The sequence below is a fragment of the Amblyraja radiata genome, chromosome 26 (genome assembly GCF_010909765.2).
Source record: "Amblyraja radiata isolate CabotCenter1 chromosome 26, sAmbRad1.1.pri, whole genome shotgun sequence".
NCBI lineage: Eukaryota > Metazoa > Chordata > Chondrichthyes > Rajiformes > Rajidae > Amblyraja > Amblyraja radiata.
In genome coordinates, this window is record NC_045981.1 from 5,858,953 (window position 1) to 5,886,579 (window position 27,627).

The 27,627-nt window shown below is 41.8% G+C and overlaps 1 protein-coding gene across 4 annotated transcripts in view; it reads left to right on the plus strand.

Moving 5' to 3' along the window:
* The window catches only part of myocd (myocardin), a 467,533-nt gene extending 447,637 nt beyond the window's left edge, over positions 1-19,896 (plus strand). For all 4 annotated transcript variants that reach the window (XM_033044078.1, XM_033044079.1, XM_033044077.1 and 1 more), the window contains 7 exons: positions 365-621; positions 1,549-1,702; positions 6,259-7,311; positions 10,114-10,209; positions 11,718-11,846; positions 12,502-12,556; positions 18,747-19,896. In XM_033044078.1, coding sequence (XP_032899969.1) covers positions 365-621; positions 1,549-1,702; positions 6,259-7,311; positions 10,114-10,209; positions 11,718-11,846; positions 12,502-12,556; positions 18,747-19,312 — 2,310 coding nt within the window. In that variant the 3' untranslated portion in view covers positions 19,313-19,896. The remainder of the gene's footprint in view (positions 1-364; positions 622-1,548; positions 1,703-6,258; positions 7,312-10,113; positions 10,210-11,717; positions 11,847-12,501; positions 12,557-18,746) is intronic.
* Positions 19,897-27,627: the final 7,731 nt, after the last annotated feature.

The following is a 27,627-nucleotide window of genomic DNA, read 5'->3' on the forward strand; positions in this document are numbered from 1 at the left end:
AAACTGCAGCCCCTGTTTCTGGACTCCTCCAACTTCGGGAACATGTTTCCTGCCTCTAACGTGTCCAATCCCTGAATAATCTTATATGTTTCAATAAGATTCCCTCTCATCCTTTTAAACTCCAGAGTATACAAGCTCAGCCGCTCCATTCTCTCAGCATATGACAGTCCCACCATCCCGGGAATTAACCTTGTAAACCTACGCTGCACTCCCTCAATAGCACTCCCTCAATTTGTGCTGAGATCAGTAGAAGGAACAATAAGGAAGAAAAGCCACAGGTTTTAATGTTTGACTGTGTCTACTAAACAATGCACTGCTTGAAATGAGATTAAATGTTCCCTTTCATATCTTCCATTAAAATTAGACCAAGCCATCATCAGATGGGAAGAACCAGCGGCACAAGAAGCCAAAGGACACAAAGCCAAAGGTGAAGAAACTGAAGTATCATCAGTACATTCCACCAGATCAGAAACCAGAGAAGTCCCTCCCTCCGATGGACTCGGCCTACGCCAGACTTCTACAACAGCAACAACTCTTCCTCCAACTGCAGATATTAAGCCAACAACAACATCACCAGCAACATCAATACAACTATCAAAATATTCTCTCTACTCCTATGAAGTGAGTAGACTAAAGCCTTACCCACTTGTATAGAGTCTTAGTCATAGAGACATACAGCGTGGAAACAGGCCCTTCGGCCCAACTTGCCCACACTGGCCAACATGTCCCAGCTACACGGAGTCCCACCTGCCCGTGTTTGGCCCATACCCCTCCAAACCTCTCCTATCCATGTACCCGTCCAAGTATGTAGAATCACACAACATAGTAATAGGCTCTTCAGCCCATTTTCACCGCTGAACACCCATCTATAGTAGACACAAAATGCTGGAGTAACTCAGCGGGCCAGGCAGCATCTCTGGAGAGAACGTATGGGTGACGTTCCGGGTCGAGACCCTCTTCAGACCCATCTATAGTAATCCCACTTACCAACTCACATGAATAAAACAGGGATCAGTGTATTGGTGAAGGACCTGCAATGATGTTTGTGTGAACTTAATTGTGTGTATGTCTGTAGGACATTGTTTTTGTTTGTATGGCTGTGGAAACAAAATTTCGTTTGAGTCTCACTGGGGCTCAAATGACAAATAAATTTGTATTGTATTTGTATTGTATTGTGTAATTCAGCACACATTTAGTGTGAGCAGTCAAGGCCAAGTTGCTCCCTTTCTGCATTGTTTGCTCTTTAGCCTTCTGAAATATTAAAAGATAGAATACAATTCAAACAAATTCCAATTCAGCAATTGAGGTTGGCTGAGTACGTTTTAGTTTCAATGGTTATCTTGTTAGCAATGTATTAATTGCTACTGCACTGTAGTTCAAGCGGACATCGCTCGGCAGGGCGATTGCTGAAGGGAAAGCAGCGTGAATGTTTCTGATACAACTGTTGATCAAAAATCAGCATTTTATACCATCCTCGGGGGGGAAAAATACTGCAATATCAGAATATGTTCATCTGGATGAAATAAATATTTGGAATGCTTTTTACAGGCAGTCTGGTGATCAGATTTCCAGAAACACATGCACCTCAGCCACTACCATGCCAGGCAGCAGCCTATCTCCTGTGAGATCCACAATACCAGGCCAAACCACCTGCTGTCCTTTGAAGCCAGGACCTCTTCCATCCAATCTGGATGATTTAAAGGTACATTGAAACTCATGTTCTGTGTTTAATTAAAAAAATGCTGATATAAACGTAAAATCTTACTTGAATTGCATTGTATTTCAAATGTGTCATGAAAGCAATGCATTACCTTTCAGCTTCTAAAAGAGCACTTGGGTTACACCCAGACATCCCACTTCATAGTGATTAATATTGTTGCAGATTACATTTTGAAGGTTTGCATTGCTGTTCCTATTGGGTGGGTGGATTGAGGGAGGAATTCTAATTGCTTTTCAAGCATCTGGGAATTTGACCAATTTCCCACTGTTCTTATGTCGGGAACTGGGAAGAACCCCTTCAAATATCAATGCCAGTGAGGTGTGCTGTTGTGTAGAAAGGAACTGCAGATGCTGGTTTAAACCGAAGAAAGACACAAAATGCTAGAGTAACGCAGCGGGACAGGCAGCATCTCTGGATAGAAAGAATGGGTGACGTTTCAGGTCTAGACCCTTTGAAGGGTTCGTTTGTTACGTACCACACACAAGAGTGATACCAGCCGGGAATTTGGAAACACAGATACTCTTTCTTTTACAGTATTTCATTTTTTCTTCTGCATGTAAATACTTTTTAATGCATCTAATTATATATATATAAATAATTGTACATAATAAAATAAAGTGGGTTTGTGGATAGATTTGTAAATTGCCCTTGGTGTGTTTGTGGATGCAAAAGTGGAATAACAGAACTAGTGTGAATGGCTCAGTGTGGACTCAATGGGCCAAAGGGCCTGTTTCCATACTGTATCTCTAAAGCTAAACTAAATAAATCTAGATAACGTAGCCGGCAATGCATTGGGCATGACTGTGCTGCGATATCCCTTTACAATTCTTGTTGAATACAGATGCGTCAACAAATCTGTGCCTCCGGGCACCACGGAGACAAGAAGAAACTCTACTAAAATGTTTTACTTGATCTGCCTGAGCTTGTACTACAATTACATCACCTTATTTTCCTTGTTTTCTCCAGGTGTTCCCCTGTGTAACCTATACATGTAAATGTCTTGTTATTTCCTGGGATTCATTGCGTCTCACTTCACTTGTGATTCATACAGATATATATACTGTACATTGATATTCTCAGTTGTGGGCACAAACGGATGCATAAGCAGATGGAATATAAGGGCAGTCTTCCATTTTCAGCGAGCTTTACATCGGCAGTGTTAGAAGTTGCAGCAGACAGTGTATGCATGTTCTGCACCTGAAAATGAATGCTGCTAGCTGCAGTGCAGTCCTGCAATGAGTTTGCATGCGACATTGCATTCTGTGTAGGAAGGAACTGCAGATGCTGGTGTACACCAAATATAGACACAAAATGGTGAAGTGACTCAACGGGTCAGGCTGCATCTCTGGAGAGAAGAAATGGGTAACGTATCTTCAGACTGAGAGTCAGGGGAGCAGGAGACACAGAGATAAGGAAGTGTGAGGTGTGAAAATGAGACATCAAAGTGGATGTGGTTCAAGGATAATGTAGAGTAGATCATTGTTAGCTAAGAGAAGGTGATAATGAAGTATACTGAGATTAAATGTAATCAGGGGGATAGTCAGACTGGTCAGAGAACTAGGACGGAGGAGGGGTGGAGAGAGTGGGAGAGCAAGGGTTACTTGAAGTTAGAGAAGTTTTATTTAATGTTGCTGGCATATCTTGTGCACTCCATGTTATCCCATATATTAAATATAGAACTAATTATGTTTCATCAGCTATGTAGCTGATAAAATAAGCAGGCATTTCAGCACCTATGTTGTCTGCTGAAAGTAGAATGAAATGAGAACGGGAATAGCATGATGTGACAGCATTTGATTAATATGAGCATTATCACTTATGCCTTTGTCTCTACCTAACTGTCAGTCCTTGCAAAGCTGCAGGAGTTAGTTCCGACCACACTAGGCAGAGCATTGTTGGCTGTGTCATTAAGTGTTATTAGTGGGCAGGTTACAATGTTTAGCTGATACTGCACACAGAGCGCACACAAAACAAAGACTGGGGCGTGTCAGCAGTTCAAAGTCATCTGTAAGCCATTCAACTTGAGTAGTTATGCTGGCAAGTAAATACATTACTGGAACCTTGTGTACTCAAATTTATTCAATCATTTGTATCCTTTTTAGTATTCTTTTAATGTACAAAATATAACTGAGAGTAAAACTGGTCAACTGATTGAACTGTTCTTCATGAGTCTTGAAAGGGCTCCATCTGCTGGTCCCCTAATCACACATCTCAACAATACTCGAAACCAGACGCTGGATTACAAAAACCTGATAGCCCACGGTCTGATCGTGTGGAAATCCTGATAGTTTAACATCTGGTCCATTCCCTCTGAGTGCTGATTGCCTCCCTCCCACCCACTGGTTCCCTAGTTCCTGGACTCCCTCGACCACGCCAGGCCCCTGTTCCAGCCGTTCCTCTCCAACACCAGGCACTGACTCCTGGTCTCCCTGCATTGCATCTGGGCCAGCCTCAGGAACAGACAGTAAACTCATGGATCACGAGAACTGTGTGTCCACAACATAGCTTTTGGCAAGATAAGCAATACGCTCTGTCTTCCACCTGGGGCCCACGGTTCCCATGCACCCTCTAATGCATGGGGACCCCAGTTCTCAGGCATCCTCTACTGCAGATAAAAAGGTGGCTTGTTTCCTTGTCCTTTTGCCTTCTGTGCAGTGGTTGTGAGATGATGACACAGTGGTTTTGCGGATAGTGAAGATGGTTGTGAAAAATTGCAGCAGGAACTGGATCGGTTGGCCAGGGGAGCTGAGGAATGGCTGATGGAATTTAAAACAGAGAGGTGTTGTATTTTGGGGCATCTAGCATGGGCAGAACCTATACATTGAATGGTAATGCTCTGGGGAGTGCTCTAGAGCAGAGGGATCTAGGAGTGCATGTGCAAGGTTCCTCGAAGGTGGAGTCGCAGGTAGATAGGGTGGTCAAAACGGCTTTTGGCACATTGGCCTTCATCAGTCAGTGTATTGAGTATAGAAGTTGGGAGGTCATGTTGCAGATGAACAAGACGTTGGTGAGTCCGCATTTAGAGTATTGTGTTCAGCACTGGGCATCATGTGATAGAAAAGATGTTGTCAAGCTAGAAAGGGTACAAGGATGTTGCCAGGACTAGAGGGTCTGAGTTATAGGCAGAGGGTGAGTACACTATTCCTTGGAGCACAGGAGGTTGCGGGGTGATCTTGTAGAGGTGTCTAAAATCATGAGAGGAATAGATCGGGTAGATACACAGAGTCACTTGCCTGGAGTAGGTAAATCGAGGACAAGAGGGCATAGGTTTATGGTGAAGGGGAAAAGATTTAATTAGAATCTGAGGGGTAACTTTTTCACACAATGGGTGGAGGATGGAATATGGAACAAGCTGCCAGAGAAGGTAGTTGAAGCAGGGACTATCCCAAAGTGAAAGAAACAGTTAGACAGGTATATGGATAGGACAGGTTTGGACGGATTTGGGCCAAATGCGGGCAGGTGGGACTAGAGTAGATTGGACATGTTGGTCGGTGGTCGGTGTGGGCAAGTTGGGCCGAAGGGCCTGTTTCCACACTCTAAGACACTATGACAAAGCAGGTGTTTGTTCCCATCTTTTCCTTCATAACAATGGTGACTGCACTTCAAAAGCAATTTGTGGAAGCACTTTGAAACATTTCCCAAAAAATGTGATGAAACGGCCTTATAAATACTACTCCTTCAGCTTAAAACAAGAGACATTATACTTTGAAAGTATTACGCAAGTTGTACTTCCTTGGTTCAGTTGGAAACACTTTGAGTCAGAAAGTTGTGGATTAATTTCCCCCTTTAGAGACTGGAGTAGAAAAGTCTAGGCTGGGTTCCAGCACGGTCCTGAGGGAGCGCTGTGGAGTTGGAGCTGTTGATATTCAGAAGCAGTGTAGGAGAGATGACCTCGGTGGTTTGGCCAACAGTTGTTCTATTAACTGCACTGAAACTGCTGGAAGGTGCATTGGGATAGCTGGTGGTCAAGAAGGCTGACATAAAAATCTTTTCATGTTCATTGTACCACTTGTCCTGGCTGAAAGCTGTGTTTGTGGACACTAAGTTCTCGTTGTCCATGGAGGTCCACTGTTTGAACCTAAGGTCGGCTCTTGGCTCCACCCCAAGTGTTTCTCAAACTAATATATCTACGCACGTGTATACACTGAGGAACCCAAGTCTGTATAAGGAGGCTGATCAGTGGCAAATATCCGGCTGCAGTGCACTGTTCTAAGGGAGCGTGATCTTTATTTACACAGCTCAACTTTTTGATTTCAAAGCACATCACTGTTTATAAATTTAAATGGAAGTAATTTATTAGCCAGTATAATTTCCTAGAACGGTTTAAATGTTTTATTAATTAAAGATTTTATTGATTTGTGTTTACACTTTTAGAACATTATAGGCTATCCTGTTTGCTTGGTGGGTGTGTTAAATCTAAAGGAGTCGGCCTTGGCAGTATCCATGACATTTGTTATCTGTGGGAAGTCTGTGTCCTATCCCTTGTAGATAATGAGGACTTGGTGTGATCATGTGTATTTTAATTGTCGTCTCTGCAGGTATCTGAGCTGAGGCAGCAGCTGAGAATACGAGGCCTTCCGGTGTCTGGCACCAAGACGGCCCTAATGAAGAGGCTGAAACCGTTCCAGGAGTCCAGCAGCAACAACCTGCCAACCAACAGCACCAGCACTACCTTGTCCAGTTCGCTCGGCGAGATGACCACTGCACCGTTCCCCATGGCCCCCATCACCTCCCTGTCGAGCTTTCAGACTCAGACGGCCACCACCGTGCTGACGAACGGCATCTATCAGTTTGGCAGCACCAGCTCCACCCCTCCCATTTCTCCGGCATCGTCTGACCTCTCCGTAACGGGATCAGACTTGAGCGGTTTGCCTGACAGCTTCAGCGACGTGCCCGTGCCATCACCGCAGCTCGGACTCCAGCCGTCGCCCGTTCCGCTGAGCGCCGAGGACAGTCTGATGGGCAGCATGAACGGGGGCAGCATGCACGCGGAGATGGAGGTCTTCGACACTCAGAGGGACAAGATGCTGATGGAAAAGCAGAAGGTCATCGAGGAGCTGACGTGGAAGCTTCACATGGAGCAGAAGCAGGTGGAAGAACTGAAGATCCAGCTTCAGAAACAGAAGAGGAACAACCTGCACGACCACCAGCAGCCGCCGGCAGTTCAGCCGCTCTTCAGCGTGTCCGTGAAGCAGGAGAACCTGATGTCCAGCTGCCCTTATGCGGGGCAACAGGTAAACAGCCGGAGTGTGACGCCAATGATCTCCTCCACCTCCAGCAACAGTTCCACCGAGAGCTTGAATACGTGCGGTACGCCACACAAGGCGGGCGTGGCCAACAGTCAGGTGTGTGGAGAAACCACAGAGCACGGCACGGTGAGGTCGCCGCCGTTCCTGAGCCCGCAGTGCTCACCGCAACATTCTCCTCTGGGCGCCCTCGCCGGCAGTCCGCGGCACGCCAGCCTTCCACCGTCTCCAAGCAATCACTTCCTTCTACCCGTCTCACCCGCCCCACTAAACGGTGATGGGCGGAGTGGCTCACCACATCAGCTTCAGTCCATTCCAGCGTGCAACACTCAGCTCAAGATGCAGGTAACCCTCAAACCTGTTCTGAAATGCAGAGTATTTTGGATATTAAATGTTATCTCAGTCCCTGCCACTTATATCACCAGCGGTTACAGAAGGAAACAGTCTACAGCAGCAATGTCGATCTCATGTGGACTCCTATACATCAGTGAGACCAAGCACTGACTGGGCCATCGTTTCGCTCAACACCTACGTACACTCAGTCCGACACAATCTCCCATTTTAAATCTCCTTCCAATTCCCACACTGACCTTTCTGTCCTGGGCCTTCTCCATTGTCATGGTGAGGCCACATGCAGATTGGAGGAACACCACCTCATATTTTGCTTGGGCAGCTTACAGCCCAGTGGTATGAATATTGATTCTTCTAATTTCATGTAACCCCTGCATTCTCCACCCCTCCTCCACCCTAGTCGTCCTACCAGTTCCACTGTTTGCATCTTTTTATCCCTCTCAGTAGCAACCCCCCCCCCCCCCCCCCACCAATAATGGGCCATTATGGACTCCATACTTCCCACGGTCATTTGTTGCTGGCCCTGATTTGTTCTTTTCATAATTCTAATTTTCCTCCCCCCGGACTCTCATTCTGAAGAAGGGTTTTGACCCAAAACGTCACCTGTTCCTTTTCTCCAGAGATACTGCCTGACCTGCTGAGTTACTCCAGCATTTTGTGTCTAACTATTGATCATCGCTTGGCAAGATCACAGATGCCATTGTTTATAATATGATAAGGACAAGCTGCTTCAGTGCTTCAATATTCAGTTGTTAATTTGTGTCTCGTTTTAGTAAATTGACTTCATTGTCATTTACACAAGTATGATGAGGTACAGGTACAATGAAAAGCATGCTTGCAGCAGCAACACAGGCATTTAGGCTCAGCCAAACACACAAGAACATGTTGTATATTCATTATACATAGTTTACATAAATTCTGCAGGAGAGTTAGAAGAAAAAGGACGGCAGAAAAAGAAATCAAAGCATTAGTGCAAAAACACAAATAGGAAAAAAGGAGAAGATAGACACAAAAAGCTGGAGTAACTCAGCGGGACAGGCAGCATCTCTGGAGAGCAGGAATGGGTGAAGTTTTGGGTCAAGACCCTTCTTCAGACTGCAAGTCATGGGAAAGGGAAACGATAGATATAGACGATGATGTAGAGAGATATAGAGCAATGAATGAAAGATATGCATAAAGGTAACACTGATAAAGGAAACAAGCCACTGTTACCTGTTTGTGGGTGAAAACCAGAAGCTGGTACAACTTGGGTGGGGGAGGGATGGGTGAAAGAGCAGTCCATTTTAGTACAAGTGGTGGTCAAGGTAGGATTATGGTTATGATACTACAGGGCACTCACCTGCCCTGCACTACTGGTTTGATGCAACAGTCAAAAGGAAACTTCAGTCGTTTTCTCTGTATCTGACCCTTGCACCAACTGGTTTGGAGTGTAAAAATAACTATAAAAAGAGCTTTGTTTTTTTTTTGAATTTGTGTATTACCTGCATGGTGGGTGGTGGCAGGATTGCATAAAGGGATTTTTTCTTTGAGTAATGCTTCACCAGCCTTGGGAGTGTTTTATGAGACACTGTGTGTGGGGATTTAATTCTGTATCCAACCTGCACTACACCTGATCTGAGAGCTGTGGTTCCACATTGTAGAGGAAATTACTTCTCAGTAATGTCTGGTGAAACGTAATCTCTTCAGCATGTATCCATCAAATAACTGGGTATTGTTGTGGATGAGAAATTGAACTTTGGGAAATACCAGTGCTTTTATTGATCCACTATATATAATAATAGGAAAATATATAAAAATTAAAGTACACCAAAAAATATTGGGGAAGTGACATTAGTGATATAATCGTTCCTTCCAGATTTCACCATTTGCACAAAACAAATGTCTAAATATAGAACGGTTCCATGGCTAGATTATTTCAAAACAATTACCTTTCTTGATAAACCAAATATATATTGAGATCCGTAAATTATTGAATAAAAGCGGAACTGATTTTACAGCGGCATGTTAATGGATAGTAACTAGTGTAAAGGGCCTGTCCCACTTACGAGTCCTTGGCACGCAAATTACGCGACCTCGTGGTCGCGTTGAGCCGCGACAGTCCTGCGAAGGTCGGGCGCGATTACATGCATACGCACAGCCGTCTGGAGCGCGTGACGTCATTTGACGATGGACACAAAGCTGGAGTAACTCAGCGGGACCGGCAGCATCTCTGGAGAGAAGGAATGTGTGATGTTTCGTGTCGAGACTCTTCTTCAGTATGAAAAGAAGGGATTTGACCCGAAACGTCACCCATTTCTTCTCTCCAGAGATGTGTCGGTCCCGCTGAGTTACTTCTGCATTTTGTGTCTATCGTTAATTCTCCTGGCCCTGCTCTGGGAGTAGAAGTGGGGGCGGATCCGGACTGCAATGGCCGTGAGCCCCAGGCCGAGTTCGGCGATCGTTTGACTGCGTCTGCTGTATTGAAGGTGCGCCTGTCCCACTTTGGCCGTCAGTTCCGCGACAGGCCGTTGGCGCGTGAAGATTTCGTTCACTACAAAAATGTCGGAGCCCCGCGCGATGTTGCGCACAACTACATACCCCTCCGCGCTTCTAAGTGGTACCTGCCCCGCGCGGCCATACGATACCCGTGCGCCTCAACGCGACCACGAGGTCGCGTAATTTGCGTGCCAAGGACACGTACGTGGGACAGACCCTTAAGTGTTAATATTTAATCAGTATAAATATTATAATGATTTAATTTGGTTAATTAATTGTGTTGAAATTATGCAAATCCCTTCACTGATCCTTATTCTTTAGGGCTCAAAGGGACAGGATCCTCAGCAGCAGAACAGCAGTCCTCAATTCCAGCAGCAACTCCAGCAACATATAATACGACAGCAGATCCTCAGGAAGGTATTTATTATACAGGGCTTACTAAACTAGAAATGACCAGAAATTGCACTCTGTAAGGTAGATGATTCGATCGCAACTATCTCCTGCATGAAATAGCAAGGTATCGTTGAAAAGACTGCTTCCATCACAACAGTTGTTCAAGAGGACGAGCAGTGGCCTTGCATGCTCACCTTGCACACTCACCTTGCACACTCACCTTGCATGCTCACCTTGCACGCTCACCTCACACTCTCACCTCGTACTCTCACCTTCTACTCTCAACTCTTTACTGTGAAATGCAAGGACATGTGTTTGATATGTTGACAAAATAGCCAAATCAGCTCTCGTATGAAGGTGTGATTGCACAGGAAGACAGTGCAAAGGAGATCTAAGAGGATGTTGCCAGGGCTAGAAACATTTAGTTTTGAAGAAAGGTTGGACAAGCTAGAATTCTTTATGTGTGGTTTACACTAATGATAGACACAGAATGCTGGAGTAACTCAGTGGGACAGGCAGCATCTCTGGATAGAAGGAATGGGTGACATTTCGGGTAGAGACCCTTCTTCATTCTTTATATTGGAACATGAGGTGTAATTTATTGGAGGTGTGTAGAAATACAAAGAGCCAAGTCAATGCAAAGGGAGGCCCAATTTTCCATAGCAATGGGGTCAATAAACAGAAGTATTGATTGAAATTATTGATAGACAAACTGGAGAAGAAAATATTTAGGGTATGGTAAGTCTGGAACTGCTTATCTGACAGAGCATTGGAAAGAGAGCCTCTCTTTCTATGTAAGCAGTACCTGAAGAGCCATGACCTTGAGGTTATGGATCAAGAGCAGGAAGACGAGATTAGGTTGAGTAGCACCTTGTGTACAGTAGTACCAAGGCCTAAGGTCTCTTTTTGTGTAGTAAATGTACTGCGATTCTCTGATTATTTGTGGGCATTTAAGATCTTTGCTACCAGGTTAAAAGCCACTCGATCACCATGAACGTTAATTATCAGGAGACCTCAATTGGAATTTCAAATAAAGGAGATGTGAGAGGTACATGGAAGGTCATCTCATGGATGAGAAGCTACAACTGATCAGCCCACTTCCTCCCACAATATAATAAACATGCCTTTCGGATGTCATGAATCTATTTATTGTTCTTATTTGCTCTGTAGTTTTTCTGCCATTGTCCTTGAGAGAAATTGAGAGGACCTGGCTGTTAAATTCTTCCTTTTACCACAACCTGACTTTTGATAGTTATCATATTTAGAAATATGAGATTTATAAATTTGGAGATTTTCACTAAATGCAGAAATAACTAATGGATGAATTATGCAATGAATGCACAAACTACACTTTGGTAAAATGCATGTCTGTTGTATTGCGGGAAGAAATATGCCGATCAGTCATAGTTTGAATCATCTGTGATTACCTTCTGCAGCCTCTGTAAATTTAAGCTTGTGAACCTTTTTAAGCTCAATAAACTAGCAACATTTATTCATTGTCATCATATGTTTCTGTTGATCATTTAATGTAGATGAATGTCCCTAATTCTCCAAATCAAGTTGGTCAAAAGTTTGTCATCAACGGTGCTTCCTTCTGTAACTCAAATTCAATCCTTAGCAAGATCAAACAACCTCCATCCTATGAAGATGCAGTGAAACAGGTGGGAACTATTTGTACTTTATCATGTTAGCGATTGTAAACTATGCAACTTTATAGCAAACAAGATTGGCGTCATTTATGAGGTTAAACGGAGAAGAATGGTCATTGTTCTTGCAACAAAGAAGGTTGAGAGAAGATTTGCTAGATCACGATCAAACATGTTCATGAGGTCTTTCAAAGGGAAATTGTAAAGGCATTTGTGAAAGAATAATTTGCAAGTCTTTGGGGAAGGAGCAAGCACTACAAAATAGGATTCTTCCAGAGGACAGTAGAAGCCAGAATTGGACATATCCTGTGCCTTAACAATTCTATGATACTATGAGCTATTTTTGCATTCTTACTAGATGGTAGAAGCATGAGTCCAACAGTACTGAAGGAAGGATAGGCAGATAGTGAAAGGAACTGGTTAGATAGATGCAAAATGCTGGAGTAAGTCAGCGGGACAGGCAGCATATCTGGATAGAAGGAATGGGAGACATTTTGGGTCGAGAGCCTGATCAGAAACATTGGATATTTGCAGATTTGTGCAGTTTTTTTTAATTTCAATTATATTTTGACAGTGTGAGAAATGAATAATTGTGAAATTGTTGACATTGCAGTTCAGACAGCTGACTTTGGAGTCCTACTTTACCTAGTTTACTCTGGTTTATCTACAGCAAATGACAAGGAGCCAGATGGATGACCTGCTAGATGTGCTAATTGAGAGTGGAGGTGAGGCTTCTTACATGCATGATGCATACTTGAAAAGAAGAATAGATTTTATTTTCATTTATGAAATTCTGTAAATGTCTGCTTTACCACTGTGGCTTCAGATTGGAAAATATCAAATCTCCTCTTCCGTTTATTAGTTAAGACAAAGGTTACCATAATCTACTTGCTCTAAACTTACCAAGTTTGACAAACAGATATTCAGCCCGTTGTGATTTAGATTTTAGCAAATGTAAGCAGGCATTGAAAGAACATAATGATTTGACTGCACAGTCTCTTGCATTGCATTTACTTTGCAGTGAGATTAAATTATAGTATCGCTGTAAATTTGTGTCTAAATGAGACCATTTAGGCCATTATTCTTCCTGGTTTAGTTTGGAGACACGGCAAGGAAAAGGACCCTTTGGCCCACCGAGTCCACACCAACCACGACCAACTAGTTCTATCCTACATATTAGGACCAATTTACAGAGGCCAATTAACCTACAAACCTGCATGTCTTTAGAGCATGGGTGGAAACCGGAGCACCCGGAGAAAACCCACGCTGTCACAGGCAGAACGTACAAACTCCGAACAGACAGCACCCACAGTCAGGATCAAACCCAGGTCTCTGGCGGTGTAAGGCAGCAACTCTACCGCTGCGCCCCATGGTGCTAGTTTGGTGTGAATAACTGCTGGTCTCTAAGATTGAACAAACCCTGTTGACATTGACATCAGTAGCACTTGGTCCACAATCTTGCTAGTCACAGCTGTGTAGGTTCATATCCAGATACTTTGAGTGTGGTGAGGGTTCTGCCTCCACTATCCTTTCAGATGACAAAGTCCAACCCCCGTCTCTGTCTGAGTGTAGTGGGAGAAACCTTTTCCTCATTCTCTTTCTATTCTTCTGCCAATTATTTTAATTATTTGCTGCCTGGTTTTTGACCTGTCAGAGAAGACAATTAAATTCTTCCTATGTCCCTCATAATTTTATACACCTCAATTAAGTTTCTCCTTCAGATTCCATTCCAAACAAAACAATATCTCCTAAGTTAATCTTTCCCATTTAGGAAAATAACAACAGGAAATTAACTTAGTAGAACACTTAGATTCGGACACAGCAGTTGTGACCTTGAGATCAGGACAAGGGTCTGAACAATTCTAGATACTATACGTGATTTTTGCAAACTTAATAGTTGGTAGGAGCATATATCTAATCAGGGAACATTGGATATTTTCAGTTCTACGCCACCATGCACAACTACTAGCCAGGAGGGAGATAGGTTTGCGTTTCAGGGCGCTGATCTGGTGGTTATTCAAAGAAGGTTTGAGTCATCTTCAGGCCAGAGTTAGTGGGAACTCGTGGTAGATCCATATTGAGTGAAAATGCATATTTCAACGGCTAAAGTCATAGAATTTGCACATGTATGAAATAGTACATTGCTAAGTCATTCATCATAACCAGAGTCTCTTGCCAAATGTAGGTGAACCAAGGACCAGGGGACCTAGGTTTAAGTTGAAGGGGAAAAGATTTAATTGGAATCTGAGGGGTAATTTTTTCACACAAAGGGTGGTGGGTGTATAGAACAAGCTGCCAGAGGAGGTAGTTGAGGCTGGGACTATCCCATCGTTTAACAGTTAGACAGGTACATGGATAAGACAGGTTTGGAGAGATAAGGACCAAACCCAGGCAGGTGGGACGAGTGTAGCTAGGATATGTTGGCCAGTATGGGCAAGTTGGGCCGAAGGGCCTGTTTCCATGCTGTATCACTATTTATTTTATTTTTTTTAATTAGAAGTACAATAAGTTACAGTAGTACACTCCACATATATCTCATTACATTTGTTGTACGCCTTCATTTTTTGAGCTTTAAAAAAGATAGAAATAAAAGAAGTAAGGAAAGTGAGAAAGAGTCGTGAAGGTGCAGGAAAGTGTTGGGAAAAGAAAGCCCATTAGAAAAGGAGTAAGAGAAGAAAGTTAAGAAATAGACCCTAGAAAAGAAAAAAAGAAAGAGTAACAATCGCTCTATTATTTTTTAAAACTTCGCAAAAAGGGATATACCAACCATATTTTTCACCCCCCATTACCAGATCCTGGCACCATTTATTTTTTAAATTACTATTGCACCTTATGCTTGTAATAAGTCCATAAATGCAGACCACGTCTTTTGGAAGTGGTCTGCTTTGCCTGCTAGGAGGAGTCTCATCTCTTCCAGATGTAATGTTTCGAACATGTTTGAAATCCACATTTTTATTGTTGGTATAGGAGCATTTTTCCAGAATTTGAGTATAAGCTTTTTTCCCATTATTAGCCCGTGATTAAGTAAATTCTTTTGAAACACATTTAGTTCAGGGCTACCTTCCGTTATTCCAAAAATAATCCATTCTGCTTTTGGTATGAGTTTTATTTTAAATAGTTTTGTGAAGATTTCAAATATTTCATTCCAGAATTTTTGGATTTTTATACAAAAAACAAAAGAGTGCACTATGGTAGCTTCATGAGACTTACATTTATCACAAATGGGTGAGACGTTAGGGAAAAGTTTATTTATTTTTGTTTTTGAATAGTATAGTCTATGTAATGTTTTGAATTGGATTAGAGTATGTCGTACGTTGATCGAGCATTTATGCACATATAGTAAGTGTTTATCCCAGCACTCTTTTGAAATTTTTATAGCTAGTTCTTGTTCCCAGTCTCTTCTAATGCCATCAGTTGTAGGTATTTCTATATTTAAAATAGTGTTGTATAAGTATGATATTAAGTTTGCTGATTCGGCCTTTGTCTTCATTGCTTCGTCCAGTAAGTCTGGAGGCACGTTATGATAGTCTTTTGTGTATTTTTTCAGATAGTCACACAACTGAAGATATTTAAAATATTGATTATTTCTCAAATTATATTTCAGTTGTAATTGTTGAAATGATAATAATAATGCTGTATCACTATGACTAAAACATTATGAACCTCAAACATAAATAGAATGCCACCAGGATATTTGATGTCATGAATATGGTAATAACTTAAAAGTAAAGGAAAATATAAAGGAAGCTGCCATATAGTCAGTTAGTATGACTTTTTCACACAGTGGGTGTATGGAACAAGCTGCCAGAGGAGGTAGTTGAGGCAGATACTATCCCAATGTTTAAGAAACAGTTAGACAGGTACATGGATAGGACAGGCTTGGAGGGATAAGGACCATACCCAGACAGGTGGGACCAGAATAGCTGGGACATGTGTGGGGATATGGGGAGAAAGCAGGAACGGGGTACTGATCAGCCATGATCATGTTTAATGGCGGTGCTGGCTCGAAGGGCTGAATGGCCTACTCCTGCACCTAATTTCTATGTTTCTAAGTAGGGCTGAAGGGTCTACTTTCCACACTCTATCACTCTAAGACTCTATTAGACATTATGTTCGTTCCCAATAGTACATTGTACATCAGGATTATCCAAGTTATTTCCTTTACTATCGATAGGGTTTCATGGCTCCTCAGCGTGTTTTGTTGAGAGAACCAGATGTCAGGGAGCCTGCACCATGCTTCAGCGTGTCCCTCCACACATGGTCTTGAACTTGGGAATGTTTGCAGTATTCATTCTTGGAGAGCTCCTTGCACTACGAAACCAAGTGGGTTTCAATCAGACCAAAGATTGTCTTTCATGGCTAATTGTGCAGTTGGTGTTGACGCGAGTGTGTGTCCTTAGGAACTGCCTGTAAAACACAAATCCTTTAAAAAAAAATAGAATGTCTCTTTCCAAATCCTTTTTGCAAACTCACATTCTGCTGTTGCAGGTGTTTGGTTTCCCACTCCCCATCTGAAGGGCGGTGCGTGGCAGCTTTGAGACCCCCAACTGTACGTGAAGGATCGCTTTGAGATCCCATCTGTACACGAAGGATCCCTTCCCAGCACCTGTTAGGCAACGTCCTGATACCAGCTATGAAAATTTAGATGATGAGGCCAATATTCTGAACAGGACATCCTCAGTTTCAAGGATGTTTTGTGCAGGCCACAATAAGATTAACTTGTCAAAAATCCACCTTGATATCTCAGCTAAGCGCAGTTGGTAATATCTGAAGAGAATATTCTCTGACAACTTTTTGGCCCAGTACATCCATTTCAACTTTGTACTTATCTATACTCAGTTTCATTTACGTTAACTCCCCTTCCCATTCCCATTCAGACGTTTCTGTCCTGGGCCTCCTCCATTGTCAGAGTGAGGCCAAACACAGATTGGAGGAACAGCATCACCTTTTTCGCTTGGGCAGCTTACAATCCAGTGGTATGAATATTGATTTCTCTAATTTCAAGTAACCCTGTATCCTCTCTCCCTCCGCCCCTCCCCCACCTTTGTCGTCGTACTAGTTTCACTGTCGTTCTGTTGAGTATCATTGTCTGTATAACTCATTATCACCTAGCCCACAGCCAACAATGGGCCATTGTGGGCTCCACCTTCCCCTGATCATCGTTACTTTTTTGTATATCTTCCATTCATTTGTTCTATATCTCTCTCTATCACCGTCAATATCTCTCGTTTCCCTTTCCCATGACTCGGTCTGAAGAAGGGTCTCGACCCAAAATGTTTCCTGTTCCTTTTCTCCAGAGATGCCACCTGAGTTACTCCAGCACTTTGTGTCTATCATCCATTCACCTACATTTGTTCCGTAGCCTACACTTCACAACACTGATGACCGATAGCATTTCAGTACAAAGTTGCATCTAGTGTTCTCATACCAGGAGTCTCTAAATAACGGTGGAGGCATGGTGCAGCAGCAGTGTTGCTGCCTTAGTGTGCCAGAGACCTGGCTTCAGTCCTGACTACGGGTGTTTGCCCGTACGGAGTTTGTACATTCTCCCCATGACATACTTTGGTTTTCCCCAGGATCTCCAGTCTCCTCCCAAACTCCAAAGACATGCAGGTTTATTGGTTAATTGGCTTAGTTAAATTGTAAATTGTCCCTAGTGTGTCGGATATTGATCGTGTGCGGGGATCGATGGTCGGCACGGACTAGGTGGGCCGAATGGCCTGTTTCTGCGCAGTAACTAAACTAAACTAAACCTGATGCTGCCACACACAAAGGTGGCTATTGGGACAATGGCAAATATGCCTACAAATTAACCTCTGTTACTGGCAGATTTGAACATAATATCTCCAGAAGTGATACATTTTCTGTCTCCCAATAAACTGAAAGATAACTCTATCGCTGCTCCAGCAGAGGAGTAGAGCACAAGAGAGAGCTCCACCACACACAACAAAACCACGAGCATCTTATACTTCAGGACAAAGCACTGCTCCCACTTTCCCAATTCCCGTTTCACTTCCCAGTTCCTATACATTCCCCTGTCTCTCGAAACACATTCCCAGCATCTACAGGTGAAGGATCAGTGAGAGAGGTGCCAAAGGACACGGCATCCCCTTTGTTGGGATTGAATGTGGCCACAAAGGCCGGTTCAAATTGTGCATAGTTGCTCATCAATATGTGGGCAGCACTGAGCAGCAGATGGCAACATTGCCCCATCTTTGACTTGAGTGCCTCCACTGCTTGGAGTCAACTTGTGCCCAAATATTTCCGGAGGAGTCCAGCAAAAGGCTCAGACCACCACAAGAAGAAGGCAGATAGCTTTGTTGGGGTAGCTGGGTGGTGTCACAGTTAGTACTGTGGGATCACAAGCTAGGTTTGACCCTGGCCTTGTTTGCATTCTTCATGAGATGGCAAGGGTTTTCCAATTGTGCTCTGGTTTCCTCACATTTGCCAAAGATGTGTTGGTAGCTTAATTTGTTTCTGTAACTTACCCTTAATGTAAGTAATTCCTAAAAGAAGTGCCAAAGAGGGTTTTATGAGCATACGAGGGAGAATAATTGACAAGGCTTCAGACAAATAAGGAGCTGGGGTATTGGAAGTAATGGGTTTGCTATGCTGGAAGTCAGTATGGAGTAATGGGCCGAATAGCCTCCTTGATTGTGCTGTATACAAGTGAAATAAATACTGTATATAAGTGCAATAAATTCCACTCTGAACATGAAGCTTTCCAAACCGCATTCATTGATTCGGATGTGCTGATGTCGATATAGAGCAGATGTATCTTGGATATAATATTTTTAGGTAGTTTCACTTTCCACCAAATCAAATTTATTTTGCCCATGTTCTATATTTTCTGTAGAGTAAATAAAAAACTGTGTATTTCCTAATATGTGCTTATTAGAACTGTTTACTTTTCAGAAATGCCACCTAATGCCAAAAATGATCACCATTGTGCTCAGAAATCAGTGCCTCAAATCACAGTCTCATCGGGAGCCTCCACTGTGACTGTGCACAGGACTTCATCAAGTCCTTTTAACCACATGTCTCCCCCCCAGCTCTCCTTTGACCATTGTGCCAGCAACAGTGACAATCAACTTGAAGCCCTCCTTAACTCTCGCAGCTCTTTGAGCAGGGGAAGTGATATTACACTCCTTAAAATCGGCAGTGAGGATTCCCAACTTGACAGCATCGGTGAGGGCTTCACCAGCAACTCCCGAGAAGATATGCTGAACGCTCGAGACATCCTGGAAAACCCTCTCTCACCGATGGAGACCCAGATGTCACCTTGTTCCACACATAGCCATGTTATCAACCTAGGTCTTACAGAAACTCCCCTGGAGAATATGGACTGGTTGGATCTCACACCACCCAGCTCAACTGCAGGCTTTGGATCAGCTGGTTCCTCCACTCCAAGCATCTTCTCTGCAGACTTCCTGGACGTTACAGACCTGAACTTAAACACAACGATGAACTTGCAGTGGTAACGTGCTCAGGGGACTACAAACTACTGGTAGATTTAAAGCCATTTAAACAGCAAAACAAAATAGGAAGGAAGCGTGTCGTTTGTGTGTTGGCAACGGTAAAGTAAATGGAAAACAGCAGTTGGCTTACAAGATTATTGCCCTGTGGTTATTGCATGTAGTAATGTTTGAATGAGTTGAAAGATTCATAAAAATATGTGTTACTGTGTTTTACTGGAAGCAAAGTGAACGCAGTCCATCACAAAACAGAGGCACCTGCTTTAATTCTACATCCGACTAAATTGGCAGGTGCGATATGTAGGTTAGATATACTGGCCAACTCTCAATTTGGCGTTATGCACACAACACCCATTTCTTTGTATATAGCTTAAATTTATTCATAACTTTTGCAAGATTTTTTATAATTTTTATTAAAAAAAAGATTCTTTACTAAGCAAGCGATATTTGCTATTCTGAATAACGGAAAGTATTAAAATGCGTCTTTTCCGAACCACATTTGCAAGTCACCTTTCTTTATGCAATTTGATTCTTTGTTATTGTGAATATATTTTATTGTTCACTTTGCACAATTAAAAGTAGAAGAGTTTGTCACAGTTTGCCAGTGTTTCATGTCTGCTAGGTATTAAAATGTTAGAAGGCATTCCATGCAGAAACGTAGTGCATAAAATCATTGAGTTAATGAAATTTCGCAATGTAGTTTCTTGCATTTCTATTGCTTTTTGCTGACCTGATAATATAAGAAAAAGGACAGGGAGGTCAAAAATGTGTGTTTTGTTTCGCACACAATGCGGAAACATTTCCTGCCGTCATCCATCCATTATGAGACTCCATCTTGCAAAAAGCAGTAAAATGTGCAATTGCATTTTTTAATCAAAAGAATGAAGAAAGAGAAGCTTTCCCTGCTGGCTCTGAAGGTGAAATTTCCTGCATAGATCAGAGAACATAAATCCTGAGCTCAAGTGCACAATAGCAAGCCTGCATCGGGCTTGATATTCGAATTGGTTGTTTTTGCAAACTTCGATATTGACCAACATGATCTGTTTTAAATATTTCCGGCATGCAACCCACAGGCTCAAATTGATTACGTTGGAAAATAAAGTATTAATTTAAAAGGGAACAACACCAGGCAAAAATTGTTGGTGACAATCGTTCCAACCCTCGTCTTAGTGTAAAGAAACATAGTTTATTTTTGGAAAATGTTTTTCAAACCAAAGAAGTGCTCAGAAAAGCATTATTTTCGTACCATTTTGTATTTTATTATATCCCTTTTTGCAATGTTATTTGCAGTAAAAATACTTCAATGTGCCCGTTTGGAACAGCTAACGATTCCAAAACCTCTGGACAGCTCAATATTCTGAAATGTGACTGAAGTTTTAGCGAAGGATTTTCTTGCTAACATGTATAGTAATAATATAAATTAATATTGTCCAATTCTCCTGCTTATTAGTTTATAAAATATAAAAAGTATATCTGAAAGGTATTGTGCAGTTAATTAATATTTATTTCCTGCGATATTTTGTCCTTCTGGTTATCTTGCATCTTTGCGATCTTGGTGGCAACTTGCAGTTTCACTAAGATAGCATGGACTTCTTCAAATAGTCAGTAAAAATCTACATACTCATAGGAATTGTAGTATATAATTATTTTTACAATCCGTTCAAGAGCACTTCATTGTCCAAGTTCTCTGCTTCTGAAGAAGTCAAAGTAAGTTATAAGATAGACACAATATGCTGGAGTAACTCAGCGGGACAAGCAACATCTCTGGATAGAAGGAATGGGTGATGTTTCGGTTAGGGAAGACGTCATCCATTCCTTCTAGCCAGAGATGCTGCCTGTCCTGCTGAGTTACTCCAGCATTTTGTGTCTATCTCCAGTTGTGGTCAATGGCACGCCTGCAGTTTGGTTTGCATGAGAGATGACACTTGGGCAGAGTGACCTGGCAGCTTCATCTCCTTCAATAAAACCTGCTACACCTCGTATACGAGTACTAACTGGGCATAAATCTGATCAGCTTCTGACATTAGATAGGGTCAGACACCAAAGGGATCCTTACTTTGCTTCTGAACTCCATCACTCACTCAATCAATAACCATTATTCTAAAATGGCCTTGAATTTAATAATACTTGGGACATACAGATTATCATTCTAATAAATGAGTGTATCTGATTCCAGTTCTCAAATGTGCCAATTATATATTTAAGGAACTTTGTTTATCAAAGGCTGAATCAAGAGTGCGTTGATATTCCACATAGAACATTAAAATTCTCATGACTGAATAAAAAAGACAGGAAAGAGAACTAATTGTTCGAAGTGACATTTTGTAATGGCTGTGGTTGCCTGTTAATGCAAAGGACCTTATGTGCATGGAAACCCATGAGCAACTAAGCCACTCTGAAGTCTAAATCAGCATAAATTAAACTCCATCTGAGACGTCCATTTATCTCTCAAAGAATCAGGATGGAAATCTGCACAGAAATACTGGCCATATTAAATCAGCATATCAGCATTAGTCACTCAAGATCGTCCCATTGTTCCATTCAGAGCGAGACTGTGCGTTGAATTGCAGTCAGATTGAAAATATGAGACAGACCACAATAATTGTTGATAGACACAAAATGCTGGAGTAGCCCAGTGGGACAGGCAACATCTCTGGAGAGAAGGAATGGGCGTCGTTTTGGGTCAAGACCCCTCTTGTCTGAAGATGGGTCTCAACAAGAAGCTTCACCCATTCCTTCTCTCCAGAGATGCTGCCTGACCCGCGGAGTTACTCCAGCACTTTGTGCCTATCTTTGGTTTCAACCAGCATCTGCAGTTCCTTCCCACACAATGATTGCTGCATCCTTCCCAATCATATCATGAGTTAGACTGTGCACTTTAATACACCATAAACCTGCTCTATTCAGGTACCATATTACCAAGACTCTCTCTTTTGTCTTTCTTCACCCTGTGCACCCTGTGATTCACACACACATGTAGCCCCCACCTTCTCCTCCCCACGGCCCACTCCAAGTGTTAACTTCTCCCCACCTTGAGCTGCATGCTGAGATCTTGCTGAGAGTGCACGAGGGCATACCTAGATTTTAAATTCAACGTTGCTCCTGTTAAATCTGCATGGTCTCCCAACTCCTGAAACATTTCTTGAAATGAAATGAGGAACGCGTCATTTCCCAGTGACCCTCAACTCAGTTTTCAGACTGCATGTGAACAGGTTATTGGCTTTGGAATTGGAGATCAATAATCCACAATCTGATCTTGAAAGATGCCTCTTTACCACTTCCAGTTGTTCAAGCCTGTGGCATAAAACGTTCCAGAAATTGGAAACCCCTATTCCAAGAAAAGTCCTCACAAACATGATTAATTTTTGTGAAAGGCCCACTTCTCTTAAATTCCCACTTTGACGTGGAATTCTCCATCCAGTCTAGACGCAGATTTTCTAAAGTTACATAATCAGACTTGGCAGTGATCGGACAAGAGGGAATTTTGTTTATGCCAAGCTTTAGTTCACCCAATCTTATACATTAAGTAAGCGATACAAAATTTGATCCATGAGGTTCTTCACCTCTGTTTTCAAAACTATTCAAGTCTAGAGTCAAGTGCATGTACAACAAGAGCACAAAATAGCCCTCATGGGACCGATCAAATACCTCGTGTATATATATCCAAATACCTGAGAACTGACCACATTCTCAAAGCTAGTATTAAAGTTGAAATAGTCTATTTTGGCTTACACTTTGAGCACAAAATCAAAGCATTGTTACATTCATTTATTTATATAAACCTAGAACCGGGCAGAGGAAAAGATATCTGACTTACATCATCAGCACAGTTAAAGATATTCTGGACAACCGCAAACATTGCAAACATAGATACAGCTGGCACCATCAGTACATAGGATTGGTCAGTTTATCAACAAAGTACACATAAAGATGGTTATGATGGTTACTAGCAAGTGGAAGTGGAATGCATGAAGTATCATCATAGATTAATGTAACCACTGGTATAACATTGTGATTTCATGTGTTTGGAACAATTATATCAACCACTTTCCTGCCAGCACATACCAACTTACACTGACCTTCTAGAATTATAAATTACCAACCGCTTTCTTTTTGGCCGTTGATTTCAAGTGCAGGTCATGTAATATTACTGACCATTCCATCCTTTTGTATGTATACAGTGTAAGGTCATAGGCCATATGTGATAGGTGCAGACTTAGGCCATTCAGCCCATCAAGTCTACTCCGCCATTCAATCATGGCTGATCTTTCTCTCTCTCCCAACCACATTCTCCTGCCTACTCCCCATAACCCCTGGCACCCGTACTAATCTCTAGCCTTCCTTTTCCCTGGCTTCCTCTGAGAAAGTGAGGCTACCTCACGTATGTGACGAGGAAGGTATTTAACAGAAGTTGGTGGAACTTGTTATCCAGCATTTTTACCTCGTATACCAAACTCCTTTACACCTGGGCCATTGCCGCAGAGTACGCAGGACCTTAATTTATAATAAATTTTGAATACATTGTAGATCTGTCATATTTATTTAATGAGGCATTGGTGAGGGTGCTGCCCTTTTAAGTAAAACTGACCTGCAAAAGTACCATTCAATCCCAAAGGAATTTTTAAAATATTAAGCTAATTCATAATTCGGCAACAGCACCTTCCTTTCAATATATGTTGTCACGTTATGAAATTCTTATTGATAATCACCTCTAGAACAATTTTCCAGGATAACAATGAAAAGAAATGTCAGGAGCAAACAGCCCATACAAGAAGTCTGCCACGTCAGGCTGCCTCAAGTGTGTCATTGTTACCTCGACCAAACCTGTGGGCTAAATTCTTTCTGTATTCGTATGTGCCTTATTTTTTGCACTTTGTAAATACTATATATTTTCTTATGGTGTATCATTTAACACAATCAAAATTTAGCTTTGTGTATATAACGGCAATAGTGTAGGTGCCAAAGTGTTAAAGAAAGCTATGTAAACATTAAAAACAAGTTTTGGAACTGGGTGTTCTTAATAAATTGATTATTATGATATTACCAATGTTGATTTTACTTATTCTCTATTATCTTCTACAATCCCTCTTTAAGTAAGACCAATTGCTTATCCTCACTTGGAAACAATGTAGCCAGTGGAGTGACTTCTGCTTTTATTTAATTAAAATGAGCAACAGGAAAAATGGGTTAAACTTAATCTAAATAATCTTTAAATCATAGATAGACACAAAAAGCTGGAGTAACTCAGCGGGAAAGACAGTGTCTCTGGAGAGAAGGAATGGGTGAAGTTTCGGGTAGAGACAATTCTTCAAAGTTCAGAGTCTGAAGAAGGGTCTCGACCCGAAATGTGAAACATAGATAGAAACAGAAAATAGGTGCAGGAGGAGGCCATTCGGCCCTTCGAGCCAGCACCGCCATTCATTGTGGTCATGGCTGATCGTCCCCAATCAATAACCCGTGCCTGCCTTCTCCCCATATCCCTTGATCTCCTTCCTTCTCTCCAGAGATGCTGCCTGGCCTGCTGAGTTACTCCAGCGTTTTGTGTCTATCTTCGATTTAGACCAGCACCTGCAGTTCTTTCCTACAATCTTAAAATCAGATGTGAAATTCCAAACAATTCAGACATGAAGCAAGGAAAAGGACGAATTGAAACTCAAAAACACAAAAAAAAACTATTGCTAAGGCTAGTTTATACTTTAGGATGTTTTAAAATACAATGTTTGTTTATTTCTACAGAGACCTATATATATTGAATCACATAGAAGATGTTATGTCATTTTCCTAAAAGAAAGTACCATGTACTATTTCCTTCATTTTCTGCTTCAACTGCCTGGTTAATTCAATTGATATCACGAAACCCTTGGAGTTTATTGAGATTGGAATATTAGTCAAGGACTTGGTCTCATGCTCCACGCACAGAACAGGGAGTGAGATCCTTTGGGAATGTCATTCTCCAGATAAGTTACTAACTCTAATTCTGTTTGCTGTGGCACTGAAGGTTAAACATTTCATTGCACCTTCCGTATTAGAGCCAGGAATGTTTCTATTCTCCTCCCCAAAAACATGTTTGTTATGCTGCATTTACTAAGTCTCGAATGAGAGACCTGACTTAGAGGAACTGCATTGAGATTGCTGATTAATTGTCTCTGTCCTATGAATTTGTTATCATCATAAAGAACAAAATGTCACCTAAATTGCTTCCCTCTGTTAAACACTCTCAGTGTGATATGCTGTATTAATGCTGCATAATTCAAAGATATATGAAAGAGTTAGAAATACTTTAATGCGCTGCATCTAAAAGGAATAAAAGTAAAAACATTACATTATCAAGGTAGAAATCTTGATATTAAAATAATTACCATGTTCATAGGTCATAAGATCGTAAGTGATAGTAGATTTAGGCCATTCAGCCCATCAAGTCTATGACATTCAATCATGGCTGATTTATCTCTCCCTCCTAACCCCATTCTCCTGCTTTCTCCCCATAACCTCTGACACCCGCACCCATGTTGTTAGTGACAACACGGATATTTTTATTTAGCAAAACAACAAAACCAACAAATTTTAGTTTCACTGGTGTGTGGCGACTCAGATGGAACATCGTAGTCACTGCAGGCCTGCTTGCTCTATGGTATGTGCCTGGCCCTCATAAACTAGAATGGCTGTATTGGCTGAGGCAGAAGATTCAGTTGGTATTACCTGGTGGGAACAGAACAATTGCCTGGGATGAGAGGCCTCAGTGACTTGCAAAAAAAAAAATGCTGAAAATAAAAGATACAGGAGGAATGAACGGCTTTTGATTGCATAGTTGTTGAGAAAATAAGAGAAGGACTTCATATGGGCCACATAATGTAAAAGGCTGTGCACCAGATTTGTGGACATGTCATTGGAGACGCATTTTAATATCTAATAAAGACTTGTTATCACAAATCTAGATCTAGACTATATTTATATTTTGCAAATTGGTAAGTATAACTGGTGTAGTGCCCCAAGTATCAGTTCTTGATCCACCTTCAATGCTTTCAAAATGAACTTGTTGCAAAATACAATGATATACGGAACAAGACTTCTTCTCTCCCCCATTGAAACTGGGCCCTACAGACATAGTCAGTTGCAGACTTCATAGCAGCTTGGCATAGGATAAAGAGCTTATTGTAATTTAAAGTACAGATACCATTTCGATGTGTGACCTATATTGCCATTGATTTACTCAATTTTTTCATTGAATTATAAAATATGGTCGGATAAAAGAAAATGAAATAATTAAACGGTTGGATCGTTTTTCTGATTGACCCCTGAGCAGAAAAACTACAAACATGGTTCAATTTATCAAGTCATTGGCAAGTGATCAGACAACACAGCTGTGTAAAAGAACGAAGCTGGCAACTCGCATTGATTTCTATCTCCAAAGTGAAGTGAGCCTCTTTTCTGTGATGAATGATAGCAGAGTTAAATGCTGATCCCTGCAAGGCACAAGCAAAGAAATCGCTTTCATTATGTAAATAAAAATACAGCTTGAATTGGTTGCTGATCCCATAACGTTTGGCTTAAATAAGTGGAGAAGATAGGTATCAGCAGATCGATGACATGTAACAAAAGCTTCTGCCGATACCTACATTCACCGATTGGAAGGAACCGAGCAATCACTGATTTAAAATAAAAATTAAAGGAGAATGTACTTGGAACTTCCCTACAATGTCACAGGTTTTATTATATAGCCTGTTTAATTTGCCAAAGCAGAACTCAACCCTCCAGCTCAGGTCAAGAATCAAGAGTCAAAAGTGTTTTATTGTCACAGTGAATGTCCCAAATAGAACAATTAAATTCCCACTTGAGTCTGCGTCACTGCCCCAGCCACACTACACCCATTCATACACTAGTTCTATCAAGGGTGGCATGGTGATGTAAGGATAGCACTTCTGCCTCACACCCCCAGGGAGCCAGGTTCAGTCCTGACCTTGGGTACTGTCTGTGCAGAGTTTGCACGTTCTGCTTGTGGCCGCGTGTGTTTACTCGGGGTGTAATCCCAGATTTCAAAGATTTCCCAGTGGATTCATTGGCTTTTCAATTAAGCACTGTAAATGTGTAATGCTAGAGATCGTGAAGTAAGATCAGTAGTGGAACACTATCAGCACCTTGGAATAATGCCTTCTGCATGATGTAGCTCAGATATATAGAGAGTGCCAAGATGTGGAGGTCAGTCGACGTCTGCCCTGATTTGCATTCATTTAGTACCCAAGTACTCTGGGCCATATGCAGGCCTCAGATACAGCCTCGCATCTACTCTCTCCCCTGAGGTAGAGAACATCAGGGACTATGGA